The sequence below is a fragment of the Amblyomma mixtum genome, chromosome 3 (genome assembly GCF_055824585.1).
Source record: "Amblyomma mixtum isolate Tamu chromosome 3, ASM5582458v1, whole genome shotgun sequence".
Classification (NCBI taxonomy): domain Eukaryota; kingdom Metazoa; phylum Arthropoda; class Arachnida; order Ixodida; family Ixodidae; genus Amblyomma; species Amblyomma mixtum.
In genome coordinates, this window is record NC_143014.1 from 95,657,096 (window position 1) to 95,671,731 (window position 14,636).

The 14,636-nt window shown below is 43.3% G+C and overlaps 1 protein-coding gene across 1 annotated transcript in view; it reads left to right on the forward strand.

Moving 5' to 3' along the window:
- Nucleotides 1-7,479, forward strand: part of LOC149351031 (uncharacterized) — a 34,068-nt gene extending 26,589 nt beyond the window's left edge. The window contains exon 10 of the mRNA XM_089580217.1: nucleotides 599-7,479. Coding sequence (XP_089436343.1) covers nucleotides 599-983 — 385 coding nt within the window. The 3' untranslated portion in view covers nucleotides 984-7,479. The remainder of the gene's footprint in view (nucleotides 1-598) is intronic.
- Nucleotides 7,480-14,636: the final 7,157 nt, after the last annotated feature.

The window sequence follows — 14,636 nt, forward strand, 5'->3', positions numbered from 1 at the left end:
GCAAAACAGTTTCAGGGAGTTTTCTTTGTAGCCTATTCGACTTTTCAACCTTTGAATGATTTGGACCTTTTTTTGCCCCTGGAGGGCTGTTGAGAAACCAGAGCATTATTGATACCTTTTTTCGGCCACACTTGAGTAAACCAACTTATCACTGCCTTTCACCCATATTTTATGTTGTACTAAAGCATTTAGCTACATTTGCATAGAGAAATAGTTTCAAAATACTATTTGTGTGCATAGATATCGATACAGCAAATAGCATTCAGTCTTAGATTATATTAAGTGCACTTCTGATAATTCAAACAGAAATCTCTGGTCCCTTGAAGTTTGAATTAACGAGAATGTGCTGTATTTGCACACCCGATTCTAACGTGGTCAAGTTCTGTAATAGTGAGTTTTATGCAATTTGTTCATTTTGAAGTGCCATCATGGCCCAGAACCCCTCTCCGGAGGCATTTTGAGCTCCTGTCTATTACAGCTATGTGACAAAGGCAGCAAAATTTTAGAAATGTGCACAGTCATTTCTCGGACATGCTGTCATCTTCCTGACCCTTCTTAGCCGGAATTGAGGCACAGCACTGTGTCATTTTTATTGCAGGTATCATGTGCCAGCTGATGGCGTGATAGTGTATGGCCCAGGAGGAACACAAAACGACCTGGGCACTTTCTGTGGACGAGGCACCCAGCGTCGCACGCGCCGCCTGCGACGTCATCGCCGCCGGCCGCCATCTCCTCCAACACCGTCGATCACATCTCATGAGACAGGGTCATCGGAGGAAGCACTTGCCACAGCAGTGCATGGTGACAGCAGCCTTGTCTTGGGTGTCCACACTGCCACGACATCCAGGCGAAAAGTCTCTACAACTTCGGTGCAGTCAGAAGGGACTAGCCGGACGCCTCTGCCTGTGGCGGCGGCAGACAGTGTGGTCAGCTGTGATGACACACGGCCACTGATTGAGGAAGATCCCCACGGCTCCACATGAGTGGCTGACTTTAGTTGGAATAAGTGCTGGTGCCTCGTGCAAGCTCTGGGATGTCCGAATGGCATTGCTCACCAGTGGCTGTTTGACTAGTGAGCACTTCTCAGATGCCTCTTTCATTGTCAGGACAGGCTATCTGCTAGCTGTTAACCTTGTTGGCATGTTTGCTGGACATGTTTTCTCCAGTAGAGTGTCACATGCACCGCTGTTTACTTTTTGCCATCGATTTCGTCATGTTTTCCAAGGGTGTTCCTGCTACTCTGCTCGAAAAAGGCAGATTGCATGCAGGATCCCCAATTACCGCATTTACCTGCATAATGAACCCACCCCCACTTTTGTTGTTGAGAATTTTCGTTCGTTTTTAAGCTTTTGTTTTTCTTAGCACATTCCTCCTTGGCAGCGTGCCAAGATGCTGCGCGCCGTTTACCTTTTGACAAGAGCTCCTGCGGGATAGTGGTGCATTTGGCAAACTTCGCAGAGCACTGGCGGCAGTGGCTTGCTTGGCATGCTGCTGCACACCCAGCTGCGCCAGCATATGCTTAGAAAGCCGGCGAGCACTTGAGCATTGGAGAGGAGCATAGCGGATGAAATCAGAATGCTATAAAACATCCTCTACACTGAAATGCTATGGAGGAATCGGCACCTGCAGACCCCCAAGCAATTTGGCAAGCTTTGAGATCGGGAGCAAAAATGCCTAACGCTTCTCACACCACAGCGAACGCTTAAGCATTCGCATTACACACTCGCAACCATCAGGTGGGTTTTCTTAACCTCGCGTAAAAAATGTGCACCTGTCCTTCAGTGCCGATATTAAGCATGTTCGCTTTATTGGCTGCGATTGGCCAGTGCCGTAGACTATCACAAATTGTCAGATCGCACCATGACACAGCATACATCTCCTTTCAACGCAAACGATGCTAAATGCCTGTGGCACGAAAGCGACTAAGCGCGTTTTTTGTTGATGACAAAACCGAATGGACGAAGGTATTAGGTAAAATTTCGACTGTCGCAAAAAACTCTCTTGAAGCTCCCCCCCCTCCCACGTAATGATCCCTCCCCCAAATTGATGTCAACTTTTCTCGAAAAAAAAGTGGGTTCATTGCGCGAGTAAATGCGATATTTTAGAGCTAATCGCTCAGTGGTGTCTACCACTTACTCTGTTGTGGTACACAGCAACCAGCTGTGCGAAAGGCTGTTTTTGTTGTATGAACGAGGTTTGGAAAACTGAACTACTGTGATGTTATTACTAACATTCAGAAATGTCTGTACTCCTGCTGAAATGACACTTAGGCTGCGCGCAGTATTGTGCAGCACTAGTACTGATTACAGCCAGATTTCACTTGCGAATTTGGATTGCAAGTATAGGGAGGTTTATGAATAGTTGCGGAATGTCAGTGTAGGTCTTTGTAATGTAATTTCGTGTTTCTGGAACTTCAAGTTGCCGTTCTCTTAATGCCTGTTGATGTGAGCCATATGGACACAAGTTCAGTCTTGTTATGTACACAAATATATATATATATATATATATTATATATATGTATAGTTGCAACTTGTATAGTTTGTTGTACAAGGATAGAAAGGGTCTGTACAGAGTTACTTCATTGTTAACCGCTTCCCCTGTTGTTTCAAGAGTTTCATCTTTTCTTCCAATGCAGTGTCCTAGCCTCAAAACAGCCTTTAGTCCTTTCAGGTTCTTCATCTAGTTTCAGCTTCCAGTCAATGTAGGTTATCTCCACAGAAATTTCACTTGTGTGAAGGCTTGTGCTGAACAACTACAAAAACGGGAAGCGAAAGCCAAAGCTGGGCTCTGATGGCAGAGGTGATACTTTGCATGACTTTAGGATCACATCACTACCATGATCAGCAAAACTCTCAAATCTAGCTAATGACCCCAGTCTGAATGTCTGAACTGACCAAAAACAATCCTGGTGGTTCGTTGTTTGGCAAGCTCAAAGTGGATGTCAGCAGGTGGGTAATGTTTGCAATATAGCAAAGCACGGTTGCCCATAGAAACTGCTCCATCTTATGTAAGAGAATAGATAGCATTATAATTGGCGCGTGCAGAGACGAGTGCAGCTCAACTCTAATTTGGCATAAATTTTGACGAAAACGTAAACGCATAATGAGACACCCAGGACAAAGCACCGACTTGCTAGTGAATTTTATTGACGGCACGGAAACATATACAGTCGAGGACTGATTTTTCGGACCCTCTAGGGGCCACGAAAACGACCGAAAAAATCACGAACTTATTGCCATTATGACGGAGGAAAGGGGGGAAGGAGTTTTCGCATTCTGAAGCTCCTCGCGACTAAATTTCGCCGTGCGTCATGTGCACAGATGCCGCGCGGCGACTGCTTTTACAAGCTCTGATCTGGCTGTGCTGCCCTCGGCATGTCGCCGATGAACACACTGCTGTTGGAACGCGCTTCACTGCTACTTCTTCCTGTATTAGGACGAAAGACTCTGCACAGATGAATTCCGCGAACTCTGACTACTGTTCAAGTTTGTGCGGTGGACGACATTCAAGAACAGTATGAATTCAAAACCATGCGGGCGCAATGTGCCGACTCGCTCTGAATTTCAGCCTCGTTTTTTAGGAGGCACCCTTTAAGCTTGAATTTTGTTTTGTTTGATCAAGTTTTCGATCTCTCATGCAGTTTGAATTAATGAGGTTCCACTGTACACATTATGTGGCGGCTTCGGTATTAGCGTTGAGTGCGAACGAGGTCCAAAAATCGAGCGTTCTGTTGTGGTGCGTCAGAAATTTCAGGCGCTCTTATACATAGGCTCTATGGGCCATGTCGCAGTGCCGTGAATAAGTCCGAATAATCAATCAAGCATGTCCGAAAAATCAAGCGTCCGAATTTTCAGTCTTCTGTATCCTGTCCTGTGTCTCTCCCATGTCCCCATCTTCTTGTGCGCTCACGTTTTCGTCAAAATCATGAGCAGCCAACTAGCCCAAGAAACAGCCTTGTTGTCATAAATAACCAAAACACGGCAAAAGTGCGGTTGAATAATGAGAGCCTCATAAATAACCGGTTGTCCTGCAAGTGCTGTGTCTTAGCTCGTCACTGTACGCAAAGGAGGTTCTAACATTTAATTTCATAGCCATAGAGTTGCATACTAACATACCAAATAAGGGGCAGTTTGCCACTGCAACTGCTCCATCACCAACAATGTGATGATAAGTGCATGGATTTCGAGAGAGTTGACTTGGAACGGCCTTGTGGCGTCTGACTTCTCTGTAATCAAAGTTTCATCATTCATTCACATGCAGCTTTGGTGGACATGCAGACTGTTGGCACAGTTGGTGTTGCGCATAAGTAACCTAACTTATTACACAGATTTACTGATTTGCTTAAATGGCAATGAACCATGAATTACATACGTTGCGACGTTTAGGCAATATACTTCTTAAAGTGCCGTGGTTTTGATTTCTTTGCTTCTTATCTGGAAGTTCTCTTTCAAGCTGCTTTGCAGATAGGAATGAAATGTGTGGACAGAGTACGAAATCAACTATCAGTAAACCGCAATGTTATAAGGACATTCAAGTGAACTGTATTTAAGATCTGTGTACTTTCCAGCATTCCCGCGATAACTTAGCCAGCGTGTTGGTAGCTTCTGCAGACAGCCTTGCTAAATGTCCCTCTAGTATTTTTAGTATGAAACTGTACTTGGTGTTGAGATTTTATGACCAGTTGTTGTGAAAGTTTGCGACTTCTTTAGTTGTTTTGAAGTAACCATAAGGACTCGTGTCGTGGTGTTGCCAAGTGAGCACATGTGCTTAGCTGGAACACCCTGCAAACTAAAGTTTCAAAAATTGCTTCGTAAATTTTGGTTGGACTGTCGTGCGTAATGTAGCGAGCTAAAAAGAAAACCTTGCACTTTCCACACATACCTTTTGCTAGAAATGCAAAGTGGACACAGTTTGAAAAGGTTAGTCGTCTGTTCATAATTTATCCCTGAGAGTAGTAAATACACAGCTGAATCAAAGTGGCTCATTTTTTAAAATTTGTGACATTTTGCATTTTGCCATACTAGATCTGTGTCACCAGTGTGTGACTGCACAATTCTGATGATCCAGCAGAGTGCATGGTACATTAGCTTTGACACTCTTAAAACCCACCGTTTAATAATACATATATACCGCCTTTTCTGTATTTATCTGTCCAGGTTGTCAAAATTCTTCTGCACAAACTACTGGCCTACTTGGGCTCAACTACCGACCACAAGGTAGCTCAGATAGTCTGCGTTTTTTGATAAATAATTTAACATCGGAACTTGCCTGAATTGGCCAGAATCAGCGAAAAACTGCAGCGAAAAACTGCAGTCGTCAACAGCAGAATTTTCATCGCAGCAAGCAGGGCAGCCAATTTGAGAGGCTGTGCCATCTGGGGACCTGTGAGGTAACCAGTGTCTCTGTTTTTAGCTGGGGTGGGTCCCACAGTTCACCAGGTGGCACAGCCTCTCAATTTGGCTGTTCCACTCGCAGCAGCGAAAATTCTGCTGCAGCCGATTGCAGTTTTTCGCTGATTATGGACAATCCAGCAAGTTCCAATGTTAAATTATATATCAAAAAACGCAGGCTGTCATGAGTTGCCTTGTGGTTGGTGGTTATTTCCGGAGCCCTTCACTATGGCGTTTGTCATAGCCTTAGTCGCTTTGGGACTCTAAAAACCAAACCAAACCAAATAGGCCAGTAGTTTGCCCAGGAGAATTTTTTACAACCTTGACAGATAAACACGGACCACATGGTGCGAGTATTGCCAGCAGTAGAAGTAGTAGCTTTTATAATGGGCACATTTTTACTGTTGTAAAGTATACAGGGTCTCCCATGTTGTGCTGATGTCTCTTTAAAGAGTTACACATTGTGTGCAATCGAAACTGAAGCTACTGGGTCATTTTCATCAATTTGTGGGGCTGTGCTGTAAGTTTTGAATTGAGTTAAAGCCTGTCCTGTTTCAAAAAAGATTGTTAAAGGCCCTGCATTTGCACACTTCTACCAGTGAACCAAGTTTATGTGTGCAAACAATTTGAATACTTTTCTTTTGGTCTGAATAGTTTTCAAGCAGAAATGGTCAATATAACATCTGTGCAGTCACTGCAAAAAAATAAACCAGTTTGATATAAACTTGTCGGGGACTACAACCTATTCGTGTTGACGGTTTATTTGATAGTGTTTTTCTTCCTTTGCTGTATCAAATTTCCTTTAGCATTGCATTGAGGAATGCAGTGAAGTAGTGGAGATATTGCAGAACGGTATATACAAATATATATTGTCTTATTATTTCCAGCTACCTGATATGTCAGTAATGCAAGTTTTCTTTTGAGTTACCATCCTTTGTAATATTTGATTGAAGTTGCTCAGTGATTACGTGCTTGCGTGTCATGCATTCATTTGATTCTGTTATTTATTTAGGCTTCCTAAATAATGCAAAATATGAAATGCACTGCTGGCTGTGGGCAGAAGCCAACATTTTACGGGTGTTCTTGATTTTGCAGTGCATTCTACGTTGATTGAAATTTTCAGAACTACTTTTATGTAATTGTTTTCTTTGGCCACTGTTTTGTGAAAAAGATGACTTCAGAACATTACTTGTGAAGAAGCATTGCGTGTTTACTTGTTGCAGTATATTGGTCAGTTACTTTGCGTGGTGAAAAATTTCTGCATTTATGTGAAGCATTTAGCAAGGGTTCCTGCCCCTCATGCCCTTTGATCATGTGTTCAGCAGGTAAAGTTTCACTTTCATCTGGTGCCACTCAAAACCCATTTGCATTTAAAAATTTATTCTCCCTACATATTTGTTCAGGTAAACACTTAGGTGCTTACTAAGCAACCTTTTATACTTTACCGGTTGTGTAGTTCATGTGTTTTCTTTTCATTATCCTATCATGTCACCTGGCCAGCAGCTCACACCCAGGGCTTTTCTTAAACATACCATCCTCAAAGTGCCTTAAGGCCTGTGTATGCAAGGTCGGTTCATTCAAAAGTCAGACCTTAAACTTTGCATGCATAGGATGTTAAATGATGGGAACGATGGTGACCTCACTTTGAAATTGATCATGTGATGATAATGTTGTTTTCAATAAAGGGAAGTTTGTCCCTCTCTTTTGTAACAAACCAGGCAGGAAGAGCCCCCTGTGCATAAAGTGGCTGAGAATGTGCTTTTGGATACAGCAGACATAAAACTTTACCAAAGTGGTGACATGTTGGCACCATGCTGTGTGCAGTCTGTCTTTCTATGCCTCACACAGAAACCACATAGCTGTTGTCTGCGGGCTTAGCCTTTCCCTGTTGCAGAACACTGGGTGTCCAGATTGTTCAGCGCCCATAATCCAGTGGAGTTGTTCACAATGTTGGCACCCATACATGTAAGTTAGCTGTAGAATTGTTCCAATCTTACCTCTCCCGTCACTTGTTGCAATTCCTGTTTTATTGAAAGTGAATAATGTATAGCAGAATACTTTATATAATAAAAATGACATGTATATGAAATGTGGGCATTTATTTTTTGCACCATAGTGATTTTGAAGGAGCGAAACACAAATTTGTCCATCCCATCCCAGGATACTTAAGCACGCTGAAAGCCCATAGTGCTTTCATCCCTGAATTTTCAGTTGCCTCCATGAGGCATTGAGTCTGTCAGAAGTGTGTGTGGTTCGTTAGGTTTCCTGGCTCGAAGTGCAGTGCCAAAGTGTGTGCCGTGGAATGTAACCGACTGGAAGGGAGTTTAATGGCAGTGCTAACATTGCACCGTACTGCTACATATACTGGTCTGTGGGCATTTGCATGTAGTACCTTGGTTACAAATCGTCCACATGCACCACACTGCTGTAGCAGCATGCTGTTTTAAAGGAAGTTTATATTCCATGGTGTAAGCCCATAAGCATGCTCGAATGGTGAGATAATTATTTTGCCACTCAATATGCATTTATCAAACAGCAAAAGTTATTTTCCTTTTCAATAATATGTTCCCTCATGGAAACCTTTGCACTGTACATGGCCAGCAGTCGGTGATAAATGTATGTGGCCTTGTGGGGATTGTTATTGTAGTACGTGCAGTAGAACCTCGATGATACGAATTTCAGGATGATACAGATTTGTAAAATTCCTCAGCCGGAGTGCATTGTGCACAATGCGCAGAATTTCGGATGTTCCGAATACTCTCCTGCGTCACTATGGATGATATGAATGCACAAGCTGCAACCGCACCGCACCCTCGAGCACCAAGTGCTGCCGTAAATCACAGACTCAATGATTGCTAGTTAGTCATGTGGCACAGACTGCAAACAGCAGCGTGCGGCCCACACATTACTGACATTGTAATAACCAGTTGCACTGTACGCTCTGCGAATAGCGAGCGGTAGCCATGCAGCCATAAATTCCATTAGCCATAAACAGATTTGCATGACCCACAGCTTCAAAGGCCCCGAAGCCTGTACTTCTCTGTTCAAGACAATTCCAAAATTATCTTGTTGATGGTTGCTTACCAGTGTTTTTCAGATGAAGCAAGATAGCAGAAGCCTGGTCATTGATGTTACTTGGAAAAACAATTCGAAGGTTGCATCACTTTTCTTTTTTTTACTTTCCTACAACTTTGTAGATGACCATGAAATTCATTCACTGGCTAAAAAATAGATAAACTTGTAACCTTTCTAAAGGTTGGTCTTGCTTACATAGCATACATTTCTAAACATATACATACAAGGGGGTACCCAAAAGAAACCGGACTTATTTTTGTTTGAACTTATTTGTTCACATTTTAAGCACAGACCTTCAATCTCCTTCAAAGTATTCCCCACTTGCAATGATACGCTTGTCGAATCTTTCATTCCATTTTTCAAAACATTGTTTAAATTCATCTTTTGTGATGCTTGACAGTGCCTCCGTCGTTTTTTTCTTCACCTCAGCAACATCAGCGAAACGCTTTCCATTCACCTATTTTTACATTCTAGGAAACAAAGAAAGTAGCACGGGGCAAGGTCGGGAGAGTACGAGGGTTGAGGAATAGGGGTCATGCCATTTTTGGTCCAAAATTGTCGTAGAGACAGGGCTGTGTGAGCAGGGGCGTTACCATGATGGAAAAACCAGTCACCCGACCGCCACAAATCTGGCCGCTTTCACCGCACACTGTTGCCCAATCTTTTCAAAACATCCAAAGTAGAAAGCCTGGCTAACTGTCTGACCCTGCGGAACAAATTCTCAATGGACGACTCCTCTCACGTCGAAAAAACAAATCAGCATTGTTTTGAGGTTTGGTTTCACCTGACGAGCTTTCTTGAGGCGAGGTGAATTTGAAGTTTTCCATTGGCATGATTGTTGCTTTGATTCAGGATTCGATTCAGGAACACTTGAGTTGTCCCCATAACATCCTCCTTGCATGTCTTTCTTAATATTTCAAGAGTTTCCATTCAACTTTTTCCGAGCAACAATCAGAATTTCACCGGCGCACGCTGTTCACGAAAATCAACCATTGCAAAAACGACATTCACACAAAACAGTCGTCACTCTAAAAAACTGCCTAAACTAGTCTGACCTCCTTCAACGACGGCACTCGGCTTACTGACTCTGGAATGTTCGTTCTATGCGCTCCTAGTGGCAAAACGCGGTACCACAGAAGCTTTTCCGACCAAAAAATTTAGTCCGGTTTCTTTTGGGTACCCCCTCGTATACTCCATTTGACACATAGCAGTCAATGCTGCCAAAGCTAGCGCACATGTTTGCGCAGCTAGGTCTGCAGTGGTGCCCCCGTTGCGCCATTTGAGTCACTCTGACACATTTACATTTTGCTGCACCAAAAAGAAGACTCGTGACTTCCAGCATACTTTTTGGCGTGCAGCTCGGATAGCGAGAGATTTCCTTCCTCCATGTTCGCGCATCATGTCGGTTGCATCAAAAAGCTGCATCATGTCGGTCAACCCTGAAGAGTATCTTCTGGGTTAAAGAACAAAAGCTAGGAGCAGGTCCAACGAGGTCAAGCTGTGTTGGAACAAGGGTAATTTCGGCCTTGCTGATTCACTTTGCGAGCTTGATGAATTTGCAAAAAATTCCTCAAAGCGTTGAGATACAGTTCAACCTGGATGTAACGAACCTCCATATAGCAAATTCCTCGATATTATGAAGTGAATTCCCCAGCGCCGCCCCCATTGAAGCACGTGTATTTCAGACCTTCACGTAGCGAAGGTGTTGAGGCGGTTGACCTTGATGTAACGAACTGGCTACGCGATCTGTGCGTTAGTGCTGAGCCATCAAAATTTGGCAGAGACGATAAAGCACGAACTGACATGAGAGGAACGCCGATAGCAACGAGCGGCTGCAGTTGACGCAACGCGCCGTGCTCCAGCGCTTCCTCTTTTGGAACGTCACACCACGTAGCGTTACAACAGTTTATGTTCAAAAGCAGCGAAAAAATAGGGCACAGCAAAAAAGAAACGACACGAGCAGGGCACGGCCATCGCTACCACGCGGTTGCTCGCATGATTCCGGCGCCGATAGCAGCGACAGCGGAAGGCGAGGTGTCCGTTTCCTGGGTTAACAGCGAGGGGAAGACGAGCGAGGGAACATGCAGGAAGAAGCATGTAACATACCTCCGCTGTCGGTCTACGGCGGCGGCTGCTACTGCTGCAGTCACGCTATCAGCGCAATCGTGAAATGTTTCTCCGCGTTTATGCCTTTCGAGTAATGTTGTTTTCTGTAAACGTTTTCAAGGTGACAGCACCAACATTTATTTCTTAATTTGGCTTCCGTTCTGCAGCGTCCTTTCGACTCATTTCACGAAAACTGCACGTAACGAAAACCTGGATGTAACGAAAAATCTCACTTTATAATTAAAAATTTCGTCATGACCAGGTTTAACATGAAAAAAAAGAATGGTTCTAGTGAACGTGTTCTTCAGACTTTTAGTCAAGCACGCTTGGCAGAACTTGCGTGCAAGACAGTGCCAGCAATAATAACGTGTTTTGTCACTGTTTTTTGTGAACACCTTTTTTTGTTCTTCCTAGCTACACGTGGCTGAAGCTTATCTCGTTAGGAACAAACTTCTTTGCGACTCCTTTATTCCATTCGTGCTGCTCCCGGGTTGCTCCGGGATTATCGTTCTGATACAAAGGTGCTCCAAAATGGGACATTTTTCTGGTCCAAACATTGCTCCAGAACTTGAAATGGCTGGACCACCACTGTAGGTCCGCACCACAAAGGTAGTTCGCCATACAGCCGAAGTGAACACACATTTCATTTTACCTCTTGCCACATTTTTCTCCTGAAACTTTTCGAGAAGCAAGAAATGTGGCAGTACACTAATATGCAGCTGTTGGGGCGAATCGCTCGTCTGCCCCTAAAAATGTAGTTCACCATCAGTGAACATTATAGCTGGAGAGTTTGAACACTGCACGCCTCATAGCTTCAACTGATTTTCAATGCTGGCACTTTTTATACCACTCTTTGTTTTCATACCGAGAAGAACGCATGATACATGGCGGAGAAATATGGTTTCACGGACACGCTATTTCTGCAGCCTCTGCAATGTTGACTTGTGTATGAAATGGAGTATAGTTGCATTTCTGGAGGCTGGTCTTGCTTACATATTACCACAAGCTGCATACAACAAGTGGGTAAAATGTGGTAGCAGAACACAATTAAAATTGCTGTCTGGGAAATGTGAAATGAATACCCCATGTAAGCATTATTTCTTTACGACCCCATGCATTAGGGTTTGGTTTGGTTTATGGGGTTTAACGTCCCAAAGCGACTAAGGCTATGAGAGACGCCGTAGTGGAGGGCTCCGGAAATTTCGACCGCCTGGGGTTCTTTGACGTGCACTGACATCGCACAGTACACCATGCATTAGGATCCGAAGGCCTTTCCTAGACACTGCTATGTACCACATACTAGTACTGCAGGCTACTAAGTTTTAACTGCTAGACCTGTGAAAAAAAAAACTTAATCGCACCGTTTGCAATTGGATGTACTGCCACTGTTGGCCGATGCAAGTGCACACTACAGTTTAAGGCTTGGTGCCAAAGCTGTGAAAAACACATTTGCACCCTGTACACTTGCAAAGCCCTGTGTCTGTTGATAATGGACCATTTTCAATAAGTGTTCGAGAGCAACCTGAACACGGCATGAGAATGATGAAGCTAGTCAACCTTAATAGTTCTAAATTGTGCATGACCATAGTTGCCTTCAGTTTTTGCACAAGCAGCCAAAAAAAAATATATTTCACCGAGGAGCAAGGCTATTGACATTCGCAGTAATTGGCATTAATGAAGAACAACAGTATTCTGTTCGAACAGTTCCAGCAAGTTTATTTCCTTTTAAATACACTTCTGCAAACATTCCTTTGGGCAGTGCATACTGCGTGCACATATATAAGTCACTTTGTACCTCCACATTTTCATTAGCGGACCACATGCCGCAAAAGATGAACAAACATAGCCAATTTTTAAGGTTGGGAGACCGACACCGTGCCTGTTAAGTGCAATTACAGCTACGTATGTGCACACAAACCAGGCAATAATTAAACACCACAACTGCTGCGAGGCATTTTTTTTTTTTTGGCTCACAGTATGCACAACATCACAGTTGCAAGGGGAGCTCACGTACACAGCTGCAGCACTGTCGTGCATTGGTGGTGCACAATGGCCGCATAAAGCAGCAATAAGTGCTTGTTACGTACTTTGTTACGTCTGTTTGATGCAAGACTATGAATTAAAGAGTGCATTTGTACTTTGTGACATGGAAATGCCAAACATGCTTTCCAAGCGTTGTTTAGAGTAATGGGCAAAAAATGTGCAACAACTATCACTGCACTACCTTTTGTACGAAATAGAGTATGCGCAGTGTACATGACTAGCTTTGTGAAGTGTATTTGCACTCAACCACACTGCTCCAAGTGCTACAACTAGCCGCTGCTAAAAATAAACTTTAGCAGAGACACTCAGTCAGCATTAATACACCAGGTTCTCAACACTGTTACTTCATCACAAAAGGGTGGGTTTTCTTACAATATACCATCTGCATTAAGTGCCAGTGTTTCCACCAGGTCAACAAACAGTTATGGAGGAGAGAGTGACTTGAAACAACTCATGCATTTTCAAGTTCCTGAATAGTTACGGCTTGTTTACTTTTGCTACTTTCCTGAGTTTTTTCCAACAAATTTATAAGCAGTAAAACATCAGCATCAGAAGCATCTTGTACAAAAACTACAATGCAAGTTCCAGATCCAAAGCAATAAACAGTAAGCAGCTTCAATCCACTGCTTTACATAGTTGTGGAGTGGACAGCTGTAAGCCACAAAAGAACACTGGGAACAAGTAGAAGTTGGCCTGTGTCGATAGGGTACAGTGTTCTAATTGCAGAGAGACCACTGTCACCGAAAACGGGATTTTTATAAGCAAAGTATTAAAAAAAAATACAGGTGGTGCCATCACCAGCCAATTTTGCAAGTAAACTGTGTGCGTTGCACCGATTTTGGGATGCAGGTCCCAGAGGTTTTGCTACACCGCCATTCACTTCGAACCGGTGGCACCCCATCCTTTTCGGTAAGGCCGTCGTGCGTGTTTCAGTCATCTGGTGGGAAGGTTTTTAATTCCAATTTTCTCCGCAATAAATGTGTCTTTTGCTGCTGAATAAATGTCAACATACCCAGAAAGAGCCAGAGAATGAATTTTTGCTGAGAACAATAACTGGACGAACTTCTCCTCAGTGTGTCTTTAATAATCTGTAGCTTTAGAGCTGTTTCTGCTCAGACCTTTCATTCATTCTTATTTGAACAAGTGCCACAAAAACCAGAGAAGCGACTTGACATCCCTCAAATGAAAAATCTCTTTAGCCGGAAAACTGTTCACAGAGTTCATGTGACGCAAGCTAAGCAGCATGCACAGATGTTTAAATGTGCAGTTATTCCTGTATTGCTAAATCCACCACTACTGTACTGAAATGCACACTACGAACTGTTTCAGCGCAAACTAGGCAAAAATAAACAATGATAACTTGGCCACGTACACACGTGTGTACAATAATATGCCAAGCTTTAACAGCCATGAGGCGCAAGTTGCTACAAGCGCTATTCTCTGCATGGAGGAATTAAATGACGAGACACCACATGAATAACTGAAGGGCACTAGCAAACACATTACAAAGGAACATGAATAAAATTTGTGTTTATAATTGCTAGAGCTCCTATGCTGCCATGCTGCTCATTTGATTCTGTGCAGTGTGCAGCAATTGTGTGCAGTGCACATCATGCACACATCGCAGCAGTTAACGCAAATGCTATACTGGCTATAGGAAAGGTTTCTCTAGTAGCAAAGTGCAAAAGAATGTATGAAATTGGACAGCTACAAGCTGGCCCAAGGTAAAAGAGATCCAAACTTGCAATCTTCATACGTTAGAGAGGTAAAGGTTGTCTAAATTAGCCATCAAATCAAATGACAATTTCTGCGGTGTTCAACAAATACCGCCCGAACTGTAGACTAGTGGGAACATTCCCATAAATAATCCACTATGTGAAAAATGTGAGGCCCTCTAGGAGGCATGTGTAATGCTTGAAGTGCAAAACACGAGACCATTAACATGCCACAATGCCCACTAACTTTCATATAATCGCTACTTCTTGTGGCTTCACTATATACCAAAAGTTAGAAAAGGCCACA